The following is a 24847-nucleotide window of genomic DNA, read 5'->3' as shown; positions in this document are numbered from 1 at the left end:
CTGTAAAAGGAAGAAGAGCTGAAAATCAATGGACATTTTTACTAGTTTTCCTTCATTTCCCCCCCCCCCCAAAATAAGATGAAGTAATCACTTGTTGCAAGGCAAAGTTGAGGTGGGGCATTATTTGTTGCTCGGGACATCATCATCAGTGCCTCTTAGCCACTTTTTATTGATGCAAGTCAAAGACTTCGTTTACACTGCAGGCCAAAGTGGCTTGAATCTGATTTTTTTTCCATCTGACTGCTTACACTTCAAGTAAAATGTGATTTTTATCAGATTCAATATTTTGCTACTGCTACTTTTCGATACTTTTCTAAATAAAGGGGACCACAAAATATTGCCTTATAGGCTTTATTTTAACAAAAAATTTTAGGGTACATTAAACATATGTTTCTTATTGCAGTTAAGTCCTTAAATAACAAAGTGAACATACAAGACAACTTGTAGCAGTAAGTAAGCAAACAAAGGCTCCTAATTTAGCTGCTGACATATGCAGTAACATATTGTGTCATTTATCATTCTATTATTTTGTCAAAATTATTAAGGACAAGTGGTAGAAAATTACTTTTTAATCTACTTGTTCATTTACTGTTAATATCTGCTTACTTTCTCTTTTAACATGGTCTAGCTACGCTTCTGTTTAAATGTAACAATCTGTTGTTTGATACTTTACATTAGTTTTGGATGATACCACAAATTTGGGTATCAATCCGATACCAAATCGTTACAGGATAATACATTGCTCATATTCAAAGTCCTCATGTGTCCAGATGAATATATTTCCTGAGTTTATAAACATAAAATAAATTTAAAAAAAATGAAAGAAGATTTTGTGATGCCAAAAAATATTGACGTAATCCTATTGTATCGCTTAGATAGGTGACGGACCGGTACTTTTCAGACGTGGTATAGTACCGAATATGATTCATTAGTATTGCGGTACTTTACTAATACCGGTATACCGTACAACCCAATCAGACTGTAATACAAACACACAAAGGACCCAATATAAAAACAACATCACATGCATTCGCAGTTCGTTAAAGTAAAAAACAAGGGAAGTTGACTGGAAGTTGATGTGTTGATCTTGCCTCTTGTGGGTGAAGAGTGGATTTGTCACTGGCGCTTCTAGTAAGTTATTATTTTATCATATATTCAATTTGATATCTAAATCAGCTTTTCGAAATTTAAGGTATAACGTGTACACTGCTGGTAGCTTTTTATCGACAGAACAGCGGATTCCGTAGATGAGAAATTTGCTACTACAGGAGAAAACATGGAAGCCCCAGGTCAGCGTGTTAGTGGGTTTGTGTCATGGCTGTTGTGTAGAAGGAATGGGCAGATGTTGGAAAACAGCTGAGGGGAGGAGGAAGAAGAGAATTGCAAAAAATAAATTGATGATGTAGAAGTTGCAAACAGGTTGCAATTCTCTTTAGAAATTTGAAAAGATAAGTTTCCAATCAGAATTCGACTACTTCCTAACCCAGATTTGATGCAAAAAAATCAGATTTGAAGCACATTGGAGCGTTTGCACTTGCAAAAAATATCCAATGTGTGTCACTTGAGGGCCAAAACAATCCGATTTGATGTGCAGTGTAAATAAACAGCGCCTTATAAGGCAACCTGGGGCTAATATGGAAGCAGCCGCACGGCCCCACACCGCAGAGAACAAAGAGGGAGTTGGCTGGAACAAAAACGGCGTCATAGATTAGCTTAAATGTTACTTCTACTTTTTTCTGATCACCATGGTTACTTGTTACTAGGCAGACATTTGGTGACGGACAGCATGGAAACTTCCAGCTGAGGACTCTGCTGCCCCTCTAAGAGCACATGCAATACAATCAAAAAGTATACACAGTGCTTCACTTTTTCCCAATTTCTTTTTATTTTACAGCCTTAATTCCAAATTGATTCAATTTTTTTTTGTATTGCCAAAATTCTGCACACAATACCTTGATATTGTGAAGGTTTTTTTTTTTTTTGTCTTAAAAATGAGAAATCACATATACAAAAAAGTATTCATAGCTTTTGTCATGAAACTGAAAAGTGAGATCAGGTGCATCTTGTCTCTACTGATCATCCTTCAGATGTTCCTATTGCCTAATTGGAGTCCACCTGTGATCAACTTAGTTGATTGGACATGATTTGGAAGGGCACACACCTGTCTATATTTAAGGTCCCACACCTGTCAGTGCATTGCAGAGCACAGACCAAGCATGACGTTGAGGGAATTATTTGTAGATCTTTGAGAAAGGATTTTCTTGAGGAACAAATCTAAAGAAGGCTACAAAAAATCTGCTGCCTTGAAGGTCCTAATGAGCGCTGTGGCCTCTTTCATTCATAAATTTAAGTAGTTTGGAACGACAAGGATTCTTCTTTGAGCTGGCCATGTAAACTCAGCGGACCCTAGTCAGGGAGGTGACCGAGAACCCAATGATCACTCTGTCAGAGTTGCAGCATTCCTCTGTGGAGAGAGGAGAACTCTCGAGAAGGACAACAATCTCTGCAGCAATCCACCAATCAGGCTTGGATGTAAGAGGGGCCAGACTTGAAGTAATTTCTTAGTAAAACGTTTGCCAAAATGCACCTGAAAGACTCTCAGACCATGGGAAACAACATTTTCTGGTCTGATGAGAAAAAGATTGAACTCTTTGGTGTGAATGCCAGGCGTCATGTTTAAAGGAAACCAGGCACCGCTCATCACCAGGCTAATACCATCCCTACAGTGAAGCATGGTGGTGGCAGCATCATGCTGTGGGGATGTTTTCAGCGGCAGGAACTGGGAGAGTAGTCAGAATAGAGGGAAAGATGAATGCAGCAATGTACAGAGAAATCCTGGATGAAAACCTGAGCGCTCTTGAACTCAGATTGGGGCAACGGGTTATATTTTCGCAGGACAATAAACCAAAACAAACAGCCAAGAAATCAAAGGAATGGCTTCAGGACAACTCTGTACATGTCTTTGAGTGGCATAGCTAGAACCTAGACTTGACCTCCCATTGAACATGTCTAGAGAGATCTGATGCTGCCCATCCAACCTGATGGAGATTGAGAGGTTCTACAAAGAAGAATGGGCAAAACAGCCCAAAGATACAGTAGGTGTGCCAAGCTTGTGGCATCATATTCAAAAAGACTTGAGGCTGTAATTGCTGCCAAAGGTGGATAAAAAAAAAAAAGTATTGAGCAAAGGCTGTGAATACTTATGTAGATGAGATTTCTTCCTTTTTTATTTTTAATAATTTTGCAATAAGGTCTGAAAAAAACAACCCCCGAGCGTTTTCACATAGTCCTGGGGTGTTATTGGTAGAATATTGCGGAAAAAACGAATGTATTCCATTTTGGAATAAGGCGGTAATATAAAATGTGGAAAAAGTGATGCGCTGCAAATACTTTAGGTATGAAAAGTAAAGGACAAGGAGATTTGGCTCTAATGTCAATTTAACCCTGGTTCCATCGATACTGAGTTGTGTCACCTGAGTTAGCGAGTGCGATGGCCTTAAGCAGCACAAACTCCTCCTTCTCCAGCCCGACGGCTTTGCACTTCTTGACCAGCTGCAGGATGGCATTGTTGAGGTCCAGTAGTCCCGCCATTTTGGACTGCTCCTCGTCCATCACATAGTCCTCGGCATACACCAACTTGTCCTCCAGCGCCAGCGAGCGGAAGACCACCCGCAGGATCAGAATCTCCATCCAGCCGCTCTGCAGAAGACTCATCTGGTCTGCCAGCGACAAAGATGGAAAGCCTGCCAGCATACATCACAAAGTAGAAATATTAATACCCACAGAGCCCTAATAGAAACCAAGTCATACCAAACCCAAAGCTCAACTTTAAACCTCACCAAAACTTTAACCATGAATGAAACCATAACTAAGAGTTAATGATTTATGAAGTTGAACAAACATTAAACCGGTGTTTTTCAACCACAGTGCCGCGGCACACAAGTGTGCCTTGAGACATTGTCTGGTGTGCCGTGGGAAATTATGCAATTTCACCTAATTGGTCCAAAAATATTTTTTGCAAATCAATAATTATAATCTGCAAATAATGTGCCGTACCTTAGTGTCCGTGCTGTGTAGAACCCGGCAGGGTAACCACGCAATACTCCATGTCGGTAGGTGGCAGCAGGTAGTTAATTGCTTTGTAAAAGTCGTAATGTGTCGGGTGAGACGAGGATGGTCTGTTGTGATCCCAATATGCAAACCACAGCGTCCAGTTAAAAAGGTATGTAACGCTTAAACCAAAAAATTAACAAAAAGGGAAAAGAAAAGGCAATGAAGCGTAGGGATGGCTATGTAAAACGACAGTAAAACTGAACTAGCTACAAAGTAAACAAACTGAATGCTGGACGACAGCAAAAACTTGCAGCGTGTGGAGCAGAGACGGTGTCCACAAAGTACATCCGAACATGACATGGCAAGCAACAATGTCTCCACAATGAAGAATAGCAACAACTTAAATAGCCTCGCTTGCTAACACAAAGTAGATCTGGGGAATAGCGCTCAAAGGAAGACATGAAACTGCTACAGGAAAACACCAAAATAACAGCACAAGACAAGAACTAAAGCACTACACACAAGGAAACACCAACACACTCAGAATAAGGCACGAGGAGGACCTGGTGGAAGTTTAATTTTATAACGTTTTCTGCTGGTGGTGTCCCTCCGTATTTTTAAATGAAAAAAATGTGCCTTGCCTCAAAAAAGGTTAAAAAGACAGCACTGCATTAAACCAATCAGATATCAATCATTTGATTTAAATGATTTAAAACAACGATTATTGAAGGCAGTCCCTTTTTTTAAGATTTTGTGAACACAATTATTTCAAAATGGTAGGATTAAACTACTTTCCATTTTCATTTTGTCACTACTGAAATGCTCACGTCACCACCAAAACTTTTATCATATGTTCTATGGTGTGATAATTCTGGCACATTTTGAGCATAAGTAATCAATGCTCGCAAGTATACGACTGGCAAACACATCTTTGAAGAGTTGTACACTCATAAAAACATAATGTGTTGCAAAGAAGCTGAACAATTTTACATAATTGAAGAGCATATGCACCCAGATTTTCAGACTTTAGAACACATTTATTTAAAAGCTCTAGGATTTAGTGACTTACAGCGGGGACGGCGTGGTGCGGTTGGGAGAATGGCCGTGCGCAACCCGACGGTCCTTGGTTCAATCCCCACCTAGTACCAACCTCGTCACGTCCATTGTGTCCTGAGCAAGACACTTCACCCTTGCTCCTGATGGGTGCTGGTTAGCGCCTTACATGGGAGCTCCCTCCATCAGTGTGTGAATGTGTGTGTGAATGGGTGAATGTGGAAGTGGTGTCAAAGCGCTTTGAGTACCTTGAAGGTAGAAAAGCGTAGTACAACCCATTTATCATTTACAACGCAACCATCAAAAGCAGCAATGTAATTTCACTTCCTGGTCAAAAATGTAGGGGTGTGGCCTAAATCTCTGAAAACTCTGGTGTTTCCGAGTGGTATAAAAATAAATGTAATTTAATTTAAAAAACTAAAATTAATCAGTTTTTCAACCTCTGTTTAATCATCAAGATTTTCTAAATTAAACCATTGAAACAAATCTGAAAAATGCGTTTAGCAGTATATTCATAAATTGAAATTTAGGGGTCACAATTGAGGACAGCTACTTCTCAATAGAAAGTACCCTATAAAGCAGAGCTGGGCACATATTTTGACTCATGGGCCACATTGAGAAAGAAAATGTGTGTGGGGGCCAATGTGTATGTGTGTATAAATTATATACACATACGGTATAGCTCGGTTGGTAGAGCGGCCGTGCCAGCAACTTGAGGGTTGCAAGTTCGATCCCCGCTTCCGCCATCCTAGTCACTGCCATTGTGTCCTTGGGCAAGACACTTAACCCACCTGCTCCCAGTGCCACCCACACTGGCTTAAATGTACCTTAGATATTGGGTTTCACTATGTAAACCGCTTTGAGTCACTAGAGAAAAAATGCTATATAAATATAATTCACTTCACAATTCACAATATATACACATTTATCTAAAAATCTGCTGTACAGTATGTGTTTGGGTCCCTTTTTCAGAAACACTAATACCAAAAGTCACAATGCCCGATAGAATTCAAAAAATGTTATGACAGACCACCTCAAAAAACGGAATAGAATTTTACAGTTTTTTACTGAATTGGAAACCCAAAATGTACATTAAAATAAAGAAATTGGGATTAATAAGATCAACTATGAACAATAAAACACTGAATATTAACAACATATGAATGTCGCTCCTATTTTACTTCTCAGACCAGCTCCTCAATAGTTGTGTATCTTTTACAATCAAGCAAAATACAACAAAAATGTAAAAACAACACCAAAATTTGAATTCAAAGTGTAATAAACACCTATAATACGATATGTTATCACGTAAAAATGTGCTTTCACAGCTGTTTCTGACACACTTGGGCTGGCTGCTCTGAAAACCAACCCTGCCCGCTCTGCTTTGTTACTCGTCTGAGCTGCTGTGACGTAGATTACTGTAATAACTCAAATAACACCCAAAAGCACAGATTTCGACCATTGAAATACTTTTTGTAGTTCAAGAATTACGGTTATTTAAAACGCATGTGGCCTGCGAGCCGTATTTTGCCCAGGTTTTGTATTTATTTATCTTAACACTATCTCAAGTAATGTCCTGGGTTAAAAACAGATCATAATATAACCTCAGTAAGAATCCATATCTGATACTTAATTGTTTTATTAAACCTCTTTAAGGGACGGCACTTTAATTTGGTAGATTGCCCAAATGTAACCCAAACAAAACCTGTAGACAACCCTAATGACAACCAAAACAAAACCCGTAAGACCAACCCTGACCAAAACCCCAACTCTAACCGAACCAAAACTGTACCAAAACTTTAACCAAAACAAAACCCGTAAGACCAATTCTGACCAAAACCCCAACTCTAAAGAACCAAAACCGTACATCAACTGTAACCAAACCCCTAACTATGACCAAAACATTCCTAAGACAACCCCTAACCAAAACACTAATGATGAACAAACCAAAAACCCTAAGAAAACCCCCTAACCAAACCCGAGATATTACCAAAACAAAACCTCTATCAGCAACACTAAACCTAACTCTAACCAAACCAAAAACGCCAAATGACAATGAATTCAGGCATTCAGTTTTATGATGCACTACAAATGTGTAAAGGACACAGAAATAATGACACTGTAAGGTCACACCTACCCTTAATAAGAATTACACAAAACAGGAGAACCATTAAACCAAATAACCTCCCCCTCCAACACACACACACACACACACACACACACACACACACACACACACACACACACACACACTCATGTTTGTTTTAATTAAAGCAGAGTGGGGGGTGTACACAAAGGAGTGTATCATGGTCCATCACACACTCTTATGACAGCCAGCTCCAAAAGGCCAAAAGCAAAGTTGCTCTTTAGCCAGCTCATGTGCCAGTCCAGACCCCCTCCCCGACTTTCAAACCTCATCAGCATCAACGTCCCCCCAAGCAGGGGACACATAGCGAGGGACACACAGTCACCTCCCCCTGGGCTTGGAACTCAGATTGTTCAGACCACTGCGTCCAGGCCTCTGGTCTTCTGGGTGGGGAGACCTCGTATGGACCATCACTCTCCCTGAAACCATGTGACACCCCCATTATGACGCTATGAAGACCTCGTTGTTTTTTATTTTTTGTATCACAGAAGATTTGCAGAAAGTCTGCTTTTTGTTTTGCTCAACTTTTAATTATTTGTATAACTATTTATGTTGTATATCTTATTTTACTTATTTTTTACATATTCTTACATATTTTTGTGAAAATGTATTTAAAATATGTTTTATTTTAATCTTACTTTAAATAATTTTTTAATTTGTTTTTATTTATCTTACTATTCTGAATTTTTTATATATCTGTTTTCATTTTTTTGTACTTATTTTTGATATTCTAATTTTACCTATTTTTTTCAAACAATTGTCCTTTTTGTCAACTTTCCTAAAAAAAGGTAATTCATTATTTATTAAGCTTTTTTTTAAATTACAACCTAAACATTTCTATAATTCATATAAATTAGTCAAACAAATAAGCAAAGGGTTGAAAAGTATTCTATACAGTAAATTGTCAGCCAAATTTACCATTTAAAACCGTTGAAAAAAAAATTGCTGATGACAAAAAAAAGGCTATGGCGATTTTATGATTTTAGAGGCACACCCAGCAGAGTATTTATTTGTGGAATTTATGTTTACGACTATATAAATATATTAAAATTATAAAATGCATTTATTTTTGCATTAACCATGTAATTGAGCACCAGATTTATTTGACAAGTGGTCAAATAAATGTGTTTTTGGTTAGGAAATTTAAAAAAATAAAATGGAAATGTTTTTATTATTATTATTTACAATAGTTTTTTTCAACTTAACAATTATGTGAAAGTTGACGATGTTTGCACGCTATCAATGCTAAATGCTAACATCGTCATGTCAGACTCTACACAAAGTTTAAAGGCATACTGAAATTAGATTTTCTTATTTAAACGGGGATAGCAGGTCCATTCTATGTGTCATACTTGATCATTTCGCGATATTGCCATATTTTTGCTGAAAGGATTTAGTAGAGAACATCCATGATAAAGTTCGCAACTTTCGGTGCTAAGAGAAATGCCCTGCCTCTACCAGAAGTCGCAGACGATGACGTCACATGTTTGATGGCTCCTCACATATTCACATTGTTTTTAATGGGAGCCTCCAAAAAAAGTGCTATTCGGACCGAGAAAACGACAATTTCCCCATTAATTTGAGCGAGGATGAAAGATTCGTGTTTGAGGATATTGATAACGACGGACTAGAAAAAAAACAAGTTAAAAAAAAAAACACGATTGTATTGGGACGGATTCTGATGTTTTTAAGACACATTTACTAGTTTCCATCCATCCATTTTCTACCGCTTATTCCCTTTCGGGGTCACGGGGGGCGCTGGCGCCTATCTCAGCTACAATCGGGCGGAAGGCGGGGTACACCTCATCGCAGGGCCATTTACTGGGTTAATTCTGGGAAATCCCTTATCTTTCTATTGTGTTGCTAGTGTTTTAGTGAGTTAAATAGTACCTGATAGTCGGAAGGGTGTCTCCACGGGTGTCTTGACGCGCAGTGTCTCAGGGGAGTCGACGGCAGCTATGGAGGGCACAAGCTCAGCTTTTTTCCGGTAAGAACTGACTTTTTAACCACAATTTTCTCACCGAAACCTGCTGGTTGACATTTGGTAGGGATCCATGTTGGCTTGACCGCGCTCTGATCCATAGGAAAGTTTCACCTCCAGGAATTTTAAACAGGGAATCACCGTGTGTTCGTGTGGCTAAAGGCTAAAGCTTCCCAAATCCATCTTTCTACCGTGACTTCTCCAATATTAATTGAACAAATTGCAGAAGATTCAGCAACACAGATGTCCAAAATACTGTGTAATCATGCCGTTAAAGCAGACGACTTTTAGCTGTGTGTGTGCGCAGCGCTCAGATTTCCTGACAGCCCGTGACGTCTTGCGTACACGTCATCATTACACGACGTTTCGAAGATGAAACTCCCGGGAAATTTCAAATTGCAATTCAGTAAACTAAACCGGCCGTATTGGCATGTGTTGCAATGTTAATATTTCATCATTGATATATAAACTATCAGACTGCATGGTGGGTAGTAGTGGGTTTCAGTAGGCCTTTAATCCATCCATCCATTTCCTACCGCTCATTCCCTTTTGGGGTCGCGGTGGGTGCTGGCGCCTATCTCAGCTTCAACCGGGCGGAAGGCGGGGAACACCCTTGACAAGTCGCCATCTCATGTCACTGTCAAACCACACACTACATCATCTTTTTTTAAGACCTCATTTGTTGATAGACAAATTCCAGAAAGCTTCTATCAGAACAATAGACATGAGGGCTGGACAGTTAATCGAATTTTAATTTAGATTTCGATTCTGGCTTCTGACGATTATAAAAATATAATAATCGAAAAAAGCAACGTGCATGCAAATTCCGGAACTTCCATCAATTTTCTACCGCTTGTCCCGTTCGGGATCACGGGGGGGTCGCTGGAGCCTATCTCAGCTGAATTCGGGCTGAAGGCAGGGTACACCCTGGACAAGTCGCCATCTCATCGCAGCGCCAAATTCCGGTACTTGTGATGGTAAAACAGATGAGGAGCGAATGAGTGAAAAAACAGCATGTCTACTAGAAGTTCGGGATCTCAACATGGTTGCTACTCTTTATTTGACACAACGGCAGTATGCCTCATCAATAATCACTAAACGCAACAAAAAACTAAGACATATGATTTCCGCGTTCACATAACCGCGGACTGAGTCACATAATTGGCCAATAAAAGGGAATTTGCTCATTAACACAAAATAATATCAGGGAAATTGACATAAATGTGAGTGAAATGTTGTCATTGTGAGACGAACAATTTTGGGGGGAAAGTAATGCATCCGATAGCATTCATTTATCCCCGACAAATGAACCGCCCTGTCCTTAACTAAACATAGACACGCCACTTGAAACAGTAACGGAACTAGGAAGCTAAAGCTAGCAAGAACCATCCATACACCCACAACACACAATCATACACACACAACACATCTCATCTGTTTGTGTTGTTGTGAACGACATCATGGATGTAACATCGATGTACTAACAGTGGTCGCAGCTCGAGAGGCGTTCTTTTTTTATTTATTCTTTTAACAGCCTCAAGTGAGTCACGTCTTTACTCATCAAGCTGAGAACAACAGCACAGCACACTTCCCCCGGTCTGACTGCTCTAACAAAATAAAACTAAAACTAATGTACTTAAAGCTCTTATTGATATGTTTACAAAATGATTGTGCTTTGACCTAAAACACTGATCATAATGTGAGGATTTTTGTATTAAATTAACAAACCCTTTATTAAATGCTGTTTTACACAAAAAGCACACACTCTATGATGGTAAAATAAGTGTAAAAGGTAAAAAAAAACTTTATTAAAAAGAAAACAGGAAAAACTGCATTTTATTGTTTTTTTATATTACTATTGTAATCCAAATTCATTAGATTTGCTATTGTCATTGATACTTGTGGTTTATTCATTACTGATTTATATCCAGTTTTTTTTTAACTATATTTAATGTTGTGTTTTGGTGCAGTAAATACTCAAGTTTTCACATTAATTAGTATTAATGAATAATCCTGTAATTAATTGTGATGACAATATCCAGCAAAAATATAGTGAGTATTATTTTTGCCGAAATGGTCCAGCCCTAATGGACATACTGATGAAGAGGCACAAACGGTTTGGGCCTTGTCCATGTAGGACTGCGCACGCACGCACGCACGCACGCACGCGCGCACGCACGCACGCACGCATGCACGCACACACACACACACACACACACACACACACACACACACACACACACACACACACACACACACACACACACACACACACACCCACACACCCACACACTCGCACTCGCACACACATTCGCACAGACGCACACGCACTCAAAGTCTTGTATTTGTTACCTTCTTGAAACCTCTGAAAAATGCCTACCTCTACTATTATGATAAAAGTCGTAATTTTACTCAACGCAAGTCAACATTTTTCAAGAAAAACTGAACGTTTGTGCAATATTATGATAAATGTTGGAATTTTACTCAATAACAGTCGCAATTGTAAAAGAAAAGCTTAAAATTTGGGCAAATTTATAAGAAAACTTTGAAATTTGCCATTATAATAAAAAAATAATCTGATAAATATGACAGGCAGCACGGTGGAAGAGGGGTTAGTGCGTCTGCCTCACAATACGAAAGTCCTGAGTAGTCCCGGGCTCGGAATCTTTCTGTTTGGAGTTTGCATGTTCTCCCCGTGACTGCGTGGGTTCCCTCCGGGTACTCTGGCTTCCTCCCACCTCCAAAGACATGCACCTGGGGATAGGTTGATTGGCAACACTAAATTGGCCCTAATGTGTGAATGTGAGTGTGAATGTTGTCTGTCTATCTGTGTTGGCCCTGCGATGAGGTGGCTACTTGTTCAGGGTGTACCCCGCCTTCCGCCCGATTGTACCTGAGATAGGCGCCAGCACCCCCTGTCACCCCAAAAGAGAATAAATGGTAGAAAATGGATGGATGGAAAATTATGACAAAAGTCAGCTGTTCACCTGGCGGTTTTTTTGGGGGGCGGGGGGGGGGAAATAGGGAAGTCCTTCTTTAGCTGCTGTCTTGTTTTCTCATAGATTGCTGCCTTTGCTCCTGTCGATTTACTTTTGTATGCACATTAAATCAACAAAAAATCCTGACTTTGGAACATTGTTCACAGACTGTAGTATTTGGCTTTCTATTAGATGCTATGGTTTTCCGTATTGGGACCATGATTTCAGTCCTAACTTGTTCACTGAACCTCATTTGGAAGGTACTTTTCCTTGTTAGAACCTTTATTTAACCAGATAAGAAACCCATTGAGATCAAGATCTCTTTCACAAGGGTGACCTGGCCAAGAGGTCAACAGCACATGTCAGCAGTTTCAAAAAAGTAATACGTTCAGACATACATTTTAAAATACATAAAAGAGAACTGTAAATGTCTGTTGATGTCTCAAGAAGGGTAGATATACAAGAACACACACACACACACACACACACACACACACACACACACACACGCACACAGACAGACAGACAGAGAGACACACCCTAATGTTTTGTTTGTATTGTAAGCAGTGCAGAGACGTGGTGTCAACAGAAAAAAAAGGCAGGTGTTTCCATGGCGATGTTTTGGGTGTGGACAACTGCCGCTGATAAAGCAGTTGAGGAAACAGCGGGAAAGTTGCGTGAGAGGCCAACAAAAGTCAATTAGAACTTCCAGGTGGCCGGCAAGTCATGTGATTGATTGATTAGGAAAACAAACAGCCGTGGTGGTGATCTGATTAGAGACTTAGCGTCCTACCTGGGATGTGTTTGGCCCAGCCGATGTTGACCACCAGTTCTCTGTCGGCCAGGTCGCACAGAGTGGTCAGAGCCTTGATGTCGCTCTCCGGCACTGTTGGATCCGGCATGGCGAAGATGGCGTCTGGCTCGGCCAGCAGGAGCAGGGACACCACTTTGTTGTCTCCAACTGTGTTGACTGGAAGTTACCTTTTTTCATTAACATTCCCCTCTATTGAAGCTCTCAAAACGTGCGCTTACAGCTTTTCTTCTGTGGAAGAACGTGCTGCAGGTGAAGATACGGACTTTCCTCACTGTCGATTCTCCGCTTGTACTTTTGGCGGCCACCTCGAACACGATCCAGACGAACACCTGTACAAACATGAGCTACAGTTGAAGCGCTTTGGCACATACACTGTTCCTGTGGTCTAAATGTAAAACCATCATATCCATATGACTAAAAGTAAAAGCCAGTGTGAGCATTGTCATGTACACATGACTAAATGTAAACGCCAGTAGGATTATCATCATGTACACAACTCAATATAAACGCCAGTAGGATTATCATCATGTACACATGATTCAATATAAACGCCAGTGGGATTATCATCATGTACACATGACTCAATGTAAACGCTAATAGGATTATCATCATGTACACATGACTAAATGTAAACGCCAGTAGGATTATCATCATGTACACGACTCAATATAAACGGCTGTAGGATTATCATCATGTACACATGACTCAATGTAAACGCTAATAGGATTATCATCATGTACACATGACTCAATGTAAACGCCACTAGGATTATCATCATGTACACATTACTCATTGTAAACGCCAGTATGAGCATTGTCATGTACACATGACTAAATGTTAACGTCAGAAGGATTGTCATCATGTACACATAACTCAATGTTAACGCCAGAAAGATTATCATCATGTACACATTACTGAATGTAAAGGCCAGTATGACCATTGTCATGTACACTTGACTAAATGTTAACACCAGTAGGATTTTCATCATGTACACATAAATAAATGTAAACGGCAGTAGGATTATCATCATTGACACAGGACTAAATGTGAACGCCAGATTATCAACATGTACACATTACGCCAGTACGATAATCGTCATCTACATATGACTAAATGTAAACAGCAGTAGGATTATCATCATGTACACATGAATAAATGTTAACGCCAGAAGGATTGTCATCATGTACAGATGACTCAATCTTAACGCCAGAAGGAATATCATCATGTACTCATGTACAGTACACTACACATTACTCATTATAAACGCCAGAATGAGCATTGTCATGTACTGTGTACATGACTAAATGTAAACGCCAGAAGGATTATCATGTACACATGACTTAATGTAAAGGCCAATATGAGCATTGTCATGTACGCATGACTCAATGTTAACGCCAGAAGGAATATCATCATGTACACATGTACAGTACACTACACATTACACATTGTAAACGCCAGTATGAGCATTGTCATGTATACATGACTAAATGTAAAGGCCAGAATGATTATTATGTACACATGACTTAATATAAAGGCCAATATGAGCATTGTCATGTACGCATGACTAAATGTAAACGCCAATAGGATTATCATCATGTACAAATAACTCAATTTAAAAGCCAGTGGATTATCTTGTACACAAAACTAAATGTAAACGGAAGTAGGATTATCATCATGTACACGACTAAATGTAAATACTTGTAGGATAATCGTTATCCCCACATAAATAAATGTAAACGGCAGTAGGATTATCATCATTGACACATGACTAAATGTGAACGCCCGATTATCAACATGAACACATTTTTACTCAATGTAAACGCCAGTAGGATAATCGTCATCTACACATGACTACATGTAAACAGCAGTAGGATTATCATAATGTACACATGATTAAATGTAAATAGCAGTAGGATTATCATAATGTACAAATGGACTAAATGTTAACGCCAGAAGGATTGTCATCATGCACACATGACTAAATGTTAACGCCAGAAGGCTAATCATCATGTACACATGACTAAATATAAACACCGGTCGGATTATCATCAAAAATGAGGTGTATTATAATTATTACATAAAGTATGACATTGCGTTGTAATAAAGATTATATTGATTGTTAGTAGTGTAAAAAAGTGAAGTTTTCCTCTTTGACAAGATGAGGTAATAAAGAAATGGATGAACTGCCTTGTGACACCCAGTGATGTCACGAGTGGTGCAGGCGGGGGGCAAACAGTAAATGCAGATTAGCCCGGGCATTTGGCAGGTGCCACTCTAGGTGTCACATGACTGTGTGTGTGTGTGTGTGTGTGTGTGTGTGTGTGTGTGTGTGTGTGTGTGTGTGTGTGTGTGTGTGTGTGTGTGTGTGTGTGTGTGTGTGTGTCTGTGTCTGTGTGTGTGTGTGTGTGTGTGTGTGTGTGTGTGTGTGGATAAGAGCGAAGAAAGTGTAACTCTTTAATGTTGGAATGTGCTGACAGGAGCGAGCCAGGAATAGTTTGTACAGATAACAAAACAGAACCAGTTCTGGTCAGCGCACCATAAACACACTCTTGATCTATTTTTTCACACTTTCATCACTTCTCTCTGCCTCCGCAGGGAGGTGGTCTTTACAACCAACCCAAATGTATCCAGCGGGATCTGAAGCATCCCTCAGTTGAACCGGGATGACCACGGCTCCTGTGGTGCCGGAAAAACACCAGCAACCCTCCATTATGTTACAGCTAGGACCCACATGTGTTCACTCCAAACAATCCCAGGCTTCTCACATTTTGTGATGACTGAATGCATTCACGCTTTCAAGCCCTAAAAACTACACCACTGGTTTTGTCCACATTGTTATCTTTATGTTGTCATAAAAACACTAGTTTCTCACAAAATTGCAATATTGTTTCAGTAAATGCTATGTTTTGTTACAAAAATGCTTTATATTGTCACATAAATGCAATGTTTTGTACAGGAAAATGCTATATTTGTTCCATTATTATATTATTTCAAACCATAAAATCTATATTTTTTTCTTTAAATACTTGTATACATTTTGCCCCAAAAAGGATTTACATATTCACATAAATACTGTACTATGTCCCAAAAAATGTTTCTGCCACATCCATCCATCCATCCTCTACCGCTTATTTCCTTTTGGGGTCACGGGGGGCGCTGGCGCCTATCTCAGCTACAATCGGGCGGAAGGTGGTGTACACTGTGGACAAGTTGCCACCTAATCACAGGGCCAACACAGATAGACAAACAGACATTCTGCCACAAGAAATCTATATTTTGTCATAAAACAGTATAGTTTTATATAAAAAATTACATATGTTGCCTTAAAAGGTTATATTTTGCAAAAGTTAGGAAATCATAAAATTGTATTTTTTTATACAAAATGCAATTTTTTTAAAGAATAACAAGAAATGCATTACATCTAGGGCTGGGCGATATATTGATATAGTCAATATATCGTGGGTGTGTGCGATATAGAAAATGATTATATCGTGATATTCGAGTGTATGTTCTCACACAGTTGCTTTTAGCTGCTGGCATTACACTACAGGCTCTTCTCACTCTTTCTTGTCTCTCCTTCTCACAGACAGCAAGCGCACCTTCTTACATACGTCACATACATATACGGCCTCGCGGAGCAGAGAGGTAATAGCATGAGTAACGTTAGCTGTGGTGCGAGTGGTAATACGAGAGAAAGAAGGTGCGAATCTGGTAACAAATGAAGGAAGAATAAATTGCCAAGAAGAACAGCAGGGGGTCCATCGCCTGGCGGTGGTTTGGCTTCAAGTGGGAATATGTCGAACAGACAACCGTAAATTGTCAAGTGTGGGGCAAAAGCGTTTCTACAAAAAGTAGCAGCACTGCTAATATGTAGCATCATTTGAAAAGTCACCTGCTAGAGAATGAAGAGTGTTACTCCGCATGTCAACATCTCCATTCGGTGCCACACCAACAAAATGCAGAGGCAACCATTTCCACATCAGCACTGTATGAAAAAAATAGTAAACAACATAAGATAATGTTCGCAGTAACCTACCACATAGCAATTTGATTTTCTATTATGCAGCTCATTTTTATTTGAGTTATTGGAATATCTTGTGAGACATAATGCACAAAAGTGCACTTTTTTTATTTTAAACTATTGTAGTGGCGTTCTGTACAAAAAGTGCACTTTAATTTAGTGTTGTTTTGATATGTCATCTTAGTGACATCATGCACAAAAGTGCACTAATAGCTTGTTTTAAAATGTCTCTGACAATCTTGCACTTTTTGTTTTAAAATGACATGAATGTTTGTACCACTGCTTAATAACTGTTTAATAAACAAAGTTTTGGTCAATTGACGTAGTTGTGATTTCCCTCTCTGCATGAAAGTTTAAAATGAGCATATATTAATGCAGTATAAACAAGAATGTTTAATGTATACACAAAGAATCATCATACTGGTGTGATTATATGCATCAAGTTTAATTCGAGGCTAAGGCAAAATATCGAGATACATATTGTGTATCGTGACATGGCCTGAAAATATCGAGATATTAATAAAAGGCCATATCGCCCAGCCCTAATTACATCCATAAGTCATTTATTTAATCAATTAATACTATAATTTATGACAAAAATGTTATGTTTGGTCTTTAAATTGCAATATTTTGCAACAAAACTGTGCTATAGTAGTCATTAAACACTATGGAAGGTTTTTGTCATGAATTTGCAATGATAATTCTATATTGTATCAATTATGCAGCCAAAATTCTTTATAGTCACACAAACAATGTTTTTTTGTCACAAAACACAATAGTTTACAACAAAAAAGTATATATTTCATCTTAAAACAGTCTATTTTGGAAAAAAAAGTGCTGTATTTTTCATATTATATTATTGTATTATTTAAATTTGACCCTATTCCAAAGTGGTTAGTGGTATGTTAACATTTTTTATAAAACCCTGCAAAATGTGTGCACAGCATCTGCTAGATTGGTCCAATAGCATTTATGATGTTTTAGAAAATAATTGGTCAAGTTTAGACGCTAGAAATGTCTCTGCATGCAAACATGCTGAACAAAACAAGCAGCAACACAAAAAGTCAATTGCTTATGTCTGTAAGCATGTTTTGTGCATCCTTAGCGTGTCCATAGATATACATCTCCTAACCGAGGCCAATTAAAGTGAGGCTCTCCTCTGTCTCGGCCTTTACTGCGTCCTCTCCAGGGGAGGAGGGCGTTATGAGGCACAATGGAGCACGTTACGAGCTCGCTTATGGCCGCCGTTACGAGGCACAGTTCGCATTTCACGGAGGTCCAGGAATCCCACAAGGCGTTTGGAGGTATTTATGAGAAGGACGGTGAAAGAAAAAGGGGAAGAGGAGGGGATGCTGAGATGCTAGTGATGCTCACAGCCCATTAAAAAAGCCTAATTAAGAAAGAGCAACCGTGTGTGTGTGCATGTGTGTTTGAAAGTGTTGACTGACACTTTTAAACAAAGCCGTATAGCACAAGATAATACAAGAGTAAAGAAGCTGGAATTCTCCCTGCATGTCCGCAAACATAAAGAGACGCTATAAACAATATGTGGCATGACAGGGTGTTTGTTACAACTCCTACATTTAAAATGTACGATTCTTGTGTTCATTTTTATTTCAAAATATATCACTTATTATAAGCCTATCGCTTAGTAGGTGGGAAAACTACAAAAAGCTACGCTCTCAAAAACTATTTTCTAGCAACATAAAAAGTATATTTTATTACCCTAACCCTTACAAAAATGCTCTACTATCTGTGCTAAATGTCCTAAAAACACTTTATTGTGTTACAAATATGAACTATTGTGTCATGAAAAGGCTGTGTGTTTTTAAAATGCTATTTTCTTTGGTACAAAAAATGCTAAATGGTGTATATAATATTCTATACTATATTTTCTCATTAAAATAATAGTATGTTGTCCCTTAAATCTATTATTACATGATGTCATAAAAATATGTAAAATGTCATAGACACATCATATGTTATCATTAAAATGCCAAATGCAAAAAACACTATGTGCATTTCAACTAACTATGATCCATCCATCCATTCATCCATTTTCTACCGCTTATTCCCTTTGGGGTCGTGGGGGGCGCTGGTGCCTATCTCAGCTACAATCGGGCGGAAGGCAGTGTACACCCTGGACAAGTCGTCACCTCATCGCAGACTAATCAGGATATGAAATAAAATAATATTGTTAAATCAATGTTACTCTCTATCATGTCATGCGACTCTAAGCTAGACTCTTCCTTCCTCCGAGTCTGCATAACCCACACTGCTACACACACATGGACACACTCACGTCAGTGTTTCCTATTCATCATTTATTTGTGGCAACAAATAAACTCCCAAATACAGATTTGGCACTTCTGGGTTCGCCCTTGCTCATTAACAAATCATGATAGAAGCAGTGGCAATTGGTCTAACTGCCCTAAAATGTAAAAACACAACAAATATCTACTTTTGGGCTTACATTTCGTAGAATAAATGTATTGAACTTTTGTTCAGACGCCGCTACTTTCGCGAGAGCTGATGCAACTTTTTTCTCATTCAATATGGTAGCGTCATAATGCATTGAACAGTGTTGAAGCTGAGCGTCCATTGACTTCAATGGGGAGCATAGTGGGTTGTTCCACTGCAGTCAACGAGACAGTCATTGAATAAATGTTCAACTCTGGAAGTGAATGAAAGGCTTGGCCTTGGCTGACCTGAACTTTGAGCTTCTACATAATGGTTGAATGATCTGTCTAAAGCCAAATACCTTCGACTTGAAATATAAAAAGCATTTTTCAAGTTTTATTCCGTTGTTCCGGAGTTGATATGGAAAAATGTTAAAATTCCTTAAGTGACAGTTTTTTTTGTAAACTCTAGCATCTTTATATTTGATCTGTTATTGCTCTTTATATATTTTATCTGTGAATTACAGACTGCACTAACTAAAAATAAGTTTCCCCTACTTGAAAGCTCAGCAGCTGCCACTCAATGGAACAGTGGTTGATGTATGACAGGGGTAGGGAACCTATGGCTCTAGAGCCAGATGTGGCTCTTTTGATGACTGCACCTGGCTCTCTGATAAATCTTAGTTGACATTGCTTAACACGATAAGTAATGAATAATTCCACTGGTAATCACATTGTCAAAAATAACATTCAAAATATAAAACATTCTCATGCATTTTAATCCATCCATCAGGTTTCTACCGCACCTGTTCAAGAAGTCGCATTAATGGTAAGAAGGATTTTATTTATTGTTGATTAGCTTCAGAATAACAATGTTATTGAAAGATTAAGAGACTTCCATCCATCCATCCATTCCTACCGCTTATACTCTTAAAAATGCACGCATTTAGTTGTATTCAGTCTTAAAAAAAAGTATATGGCTCTCACGGAAATACTTTTTAAAATATTTGCCTTGTATGGCTCTCTCAGCCAAAAAGGTTCCCGACCCCTGATGTATGATAAATCCGCCTCCACAAGCCCTCAGTGTGTGCATACAATCAAATGCAAAGCCTGTAGAATGTTACGTTTGTTGCTTGTTTTTATTACGAAGGAAAAGCTTTCAGCAAAAAACTTATTTACAACTCTGCAAGAAAATTGTACCTGCTCCTCAATCGTATCTCCACTAGTACTTTTGTGTATACTTCCGGTTCCGCTCTACCGCTAAGACTTCTGGGTAATGTGGTTACACTACAAGTATCAAAACACAGAAAACCTGCATCACTTCCATAACTGCTAAGAACATTCAAGACACAGATTGGAGACAGTTTAGCAATCATGTAAAGCAGTGATTTTCAAAGTGTATACAGTATTTTTCGGACTATAAGTCGCAGTTTTTTTCATAGTTTGGCCGGGGGTGCGACTTATACTCGGGAGTGACTTATGTGTGAAAATATTAACACATTACCGTAAAATATCAAAAAATATTTTTCAGCTCATTCACGTATGAGACTAGACGTATAAGATTTCATCGTAATTAGCAATTAGGAGTGACATATTGTTTGGTAAACGTATAGCATGTTCTATTTGTTATAGTTATTTGAATGACTCTTATATGTTATAGTTATTTGAATGACTCTTACCATAATATGTTACGTTAACATACCAGGCATCTTCTCGGTTGGTTATTTATGCGTCATATAACGTACACTTATTCAGCGTGTTGTTCACTATTCTTTATTTATTTTAAATTGCCTTTCAAATGTCTATTGTTGGTGTTAGGTTTTATCAAATAAATTTCCCCCAAAAATGAGACTTATATTCCAGTGCAACTTAAATGTTTCTTTCCTTCTCTATTATGCATTTTTGGCAGGTGCGACTTATACTCCTGAGCGTCTTATACTCTGAAAAGTACGGTATTTGTGTAACGCAGCTTTTTTCTTTTACCCGTAAAGCCCATTGCAGAAATAGGATGATTAAAAATGGAAAAACAGAGCGAAAAGGTATAATGTAATGCGGAAACACTGAAATGTTGACACAAATAATGCATATACAAAAAGTTTTGTCTTTGTGTATAACGTTTAACCTTTTAATCAGCCGGTTTCATTACAAAGGACATCAGCAACCCGAACCCTCTGTTGTCTTTTAGTGGTTACACATTTTCTTAAATCTTAATCAAAAATATGAGTTTTCTGAGAAAAAAAAAATTACTATCTAATTTTTGCCCAAAACCATGCAGTCCGTAGTCGTAAAAATACCATATTCGTCATAAAAATACCACAGGTTGTCACTAGAATGCTATCATTATTTTTTACAGGTTTCAAGAACATATTTTGATTTATACATTTGTTTATATATAAATGAACATAAATTATATAGAAAATGCAATCTATGGCTTGAAAATCTTTGTTTTTCAAAGTTTTTTTTTTCATTTTTAAACAAAACTATTTCAGTGAAATACTACTAAACGTTTGTGAAAGCAACATAATTAGAAGTTGTCCTGCAGTTTTACCACTATAGCTTTCTCTATAAAGATTAGTAAAGGTTCTATCTGCCCCTATTATTTTCAATTATCATGTACTGGCCTCATATGAGTGCCGCTCGCTACAGTAGGACATCGCTCATGTTTTCCTTTTTGAGTCACTTCTAAATTGGGACAACAATATGTCAGCACACACACACACACACACACACACACAGTTGCACTAAAGGACCACCTGACTGCTGCCACGCGTACACCACACATACGTGCACACACACACACGCGCACAAACACAATGGAATGTGCACATGTCAACACCCTGGGACCGCCAACACACACAAAAAAAATGTAATGCTATATTCTGAGTGTGTAACATTGTTGTCCCCTTACAATGAATGAACACCACAACACACACTTTTAGCTTTCAAACATCTTACATTTAACTAAGCAAAGCCCAATAATGGCGCAATGGTTTCCCAGCAGAAACTACAAAGAATAATCCCTCCTCCATTTTGGAGGTCTGAAATTCTGCCAAATGCACGAATAAAACATATGTTCACGTTCATGAAATTAAAATAAGGTTTATTTATACACTCACCTTCCCTGAGCATGCCCACGGCCAGACACTTGATGAAGCGACAAGCCTGGCACGACTTCCTCCTCCGCTTGGTGATCTCACATTCGTTGGATGCAGGGCAGCTGTACTCAATGTTACCTGAAGGACAAAGCAATTACTCTGTAGCATTATTTGTAACAGTTGTGGCTGTAGGCAACCTCCTCATGTATTTATTTTATGAACCACACAAGATGGAAGTATCATGACTGGGCAGCTTCGTCTAGATCTGCACGCGCTTTAAAATGTTGTTCACATTGAATTCAATTCTATTACTAATGAGAAAGCAGTTTGGAGCGTACCGTATGTGTTGCACAATATAGTTGCTTATAACAGCCATGTGAGCAAAGAGAGACCCTTTCCTTCCTGCTTTCTCATGCACTCTGTCTAAATGATTAGAGTGTTACTTCTAAGATCAGAGCTGTGTCTCGGCTAATTGTTATGCTTTAAGTTGCAAGCAAAAATGTTAGTTACAAGCATCCCCGCCATTATTTGGCGTAGTAAATGCCACAGTTTGACATAACTTTGTGTCCCAACGATCAGAAGGAATAAAGTGTATGTGAAGGACAGTGCTGAGAAGTGGATAATTGAATTCAAGAAATAACCAAAAACATGACAGAGTGTGTGGCTAACTTGGTAAAGCAGCTGGAGCGTATCACTGCTAGTCTGTGCCATACTGTAGCAGAATAAGTCTATCGTCAGCCAAGGATGGTACACTACTACATATTTAGACGGGGGACATTTAGCCATAAAAATATGGGAAAGTTGCTGATGGTGTATTTGACGAAGAAGAAGCTGGAAGGAGACACAGTAGAAGTCCTCTCTCGAAGGTAAATGTTCTACATATTACATTACTTCATAAAACTACTGTAGTTGCTTGTAGTATATTATATTGTGTTGTTTTTATGCAAGATTTTTTATATAAAAGTTTATTTTTTTTTTTTTTTAAAGGCATGTTATGCTGCATGTTATATATGAAGTTTTAGGGGAAAAGCTCCAGTTACATTAATTTCAATTCATTTTAATGGGAGACGTTAATTATTGATACAAGTGTTTTGAGTTAAAGGAGAAGTGCACTTTAAAAAACAAATGTTGTCCATCATTAACAATCCTAATGTGAAAACAAGCACATGTATGTTTTTGATATTTTTTTAATGCATTCTAATTCGTAAATAAACACTAGCAAGAGTCAGCTAACAATGGAGGTAATGGTATTAACTTTATTCCGCCTAAAAAACCCTTTAAAAAACATTCAAAAACCTCCATCAGCGTTTTATATACATGTTGTACGTATGTATGTAATGTAGTAACAGGCACATCAATAATAGCATTATGTATTTAGATCACTTTAAGCATACGTTGGCACATTAATTTAACAGAGGTTTACTATTTCCTTCAACAGCTAATACTAATAATCATGGCAGAACTCATGAGAGTCAACAACGACTAAATTGCAACAAAAGATGATCCAGAAGCTTATATTTTTTTACCCTGAATATAAGGAGGATGAGCTATACGTTTTACATGATGAGTGCTAAACTGATCCAGCAGTTGAATTGATTTCAATTCATTTCAATGGGAGAGGTTGATATGAGATGCAACCATTTTGAGTTGAAGGAGGAATGCACTTTTTTGGGGGGGAACTTTGTCTATCATTCACAATCCTTGTGAAAATAAGTATGTTTTTTTAAAATGTTTTTAATGCATTCTAAATTGTAAATAAACACTAGCAAGAGTCAGCTCACAATAGTGGTAATAGAGTTCACTTTGTTCTGCCTAAAAATCCAAACTACAAACATATTAAAACAATCACTCAAGGCTGGAATATACTCTTGCGCCACGTACACGTCTTGTTTAATTTATATAACATATATATATATACATATAAATATGTATATATACATACACACACATATATATATACACATACATATATATACTGTGTATATATATAAATATATATACACACACACACACATATACATATATATATATATATGTATACATATATATATATATATATATATGCTACAAAGACAACATATTTGATGTTTAAACTGATAAACTTTTTTTTTTTTTTGTAAATAATCATTAACTTTAGAATTTGATGCCAGCAACACGTAATGAAGAAGTTGGGAAAGGTGGAAATAAATACTGATTAAGTTGAGAAATGCTCATCAAACACTTATTCGGAACATACCACGGTGTGCAGGCTAATTGGGAACAGGTGGGTGCCATGATTGGGTATAAAAGCAGCTTCCATGAAATGCA

General features: G+C 38.1%; 1 protein-coding gene across 2 annotated transcripts in view; it reads right to left on the bottom strand.

Annotated features, from left to right (window-relative positions):
* Window positions 1-24847, bottom strand: part of LOC133553015 (estrogen-related receptor gamma-like) — a 52545-nt gene that overhangs the window by 1517 nt on the left and 26181 nt on the right. The window contains exons 4-8 of one of the 2 annotated variants that reach the window (XM_061900745.1): window positions 22562-22678; window positions 16918-17010; window positions 13244-13354; window positions 13005-13181; window positions 3474-3743 (exon numbers count right to left, since the gene is read on the bottom strand). In XM_061900745.1, the coding sequence (XP_061756729.1) occupies window positions 3474-3743; window positions 13005-13181; window positions 13244-13354; window positions 16918-17010; window positions 22562-22678 (768 nt within the window). The remainder of the gene's footprint in view (window positions 1-3473; window positions 3744-13004; window positions 13182-13243; window positions 13355-16917; window positions 17011-22561; window positions 22679-24847) is intronic. The other variant, XM_061900746.1, reaches the window with a different exon arrangement.

The sequence above is a fragment of the Nerophis ophidion genome, linkage group LG05 (assembly GCF_033978795.1).
Source record: "Nerophis ophidion isolate RoL-2023_Sa linkage group LG05, RoL_Noph_v1.0, whole genome shotgun sequence".
Taxonomy (NCBI): Eukaryota; Metazoa; Chordata; class Actinopteri; order Syngnathiformes; family Syngnathidae; genus Nerophis; species Nerophis ophidion.
The sequence above is the reverse complement of the archived record's forward strand: the minus strand, read 5'-3'. Positions and strand labels throughout refer to the sequence as shown.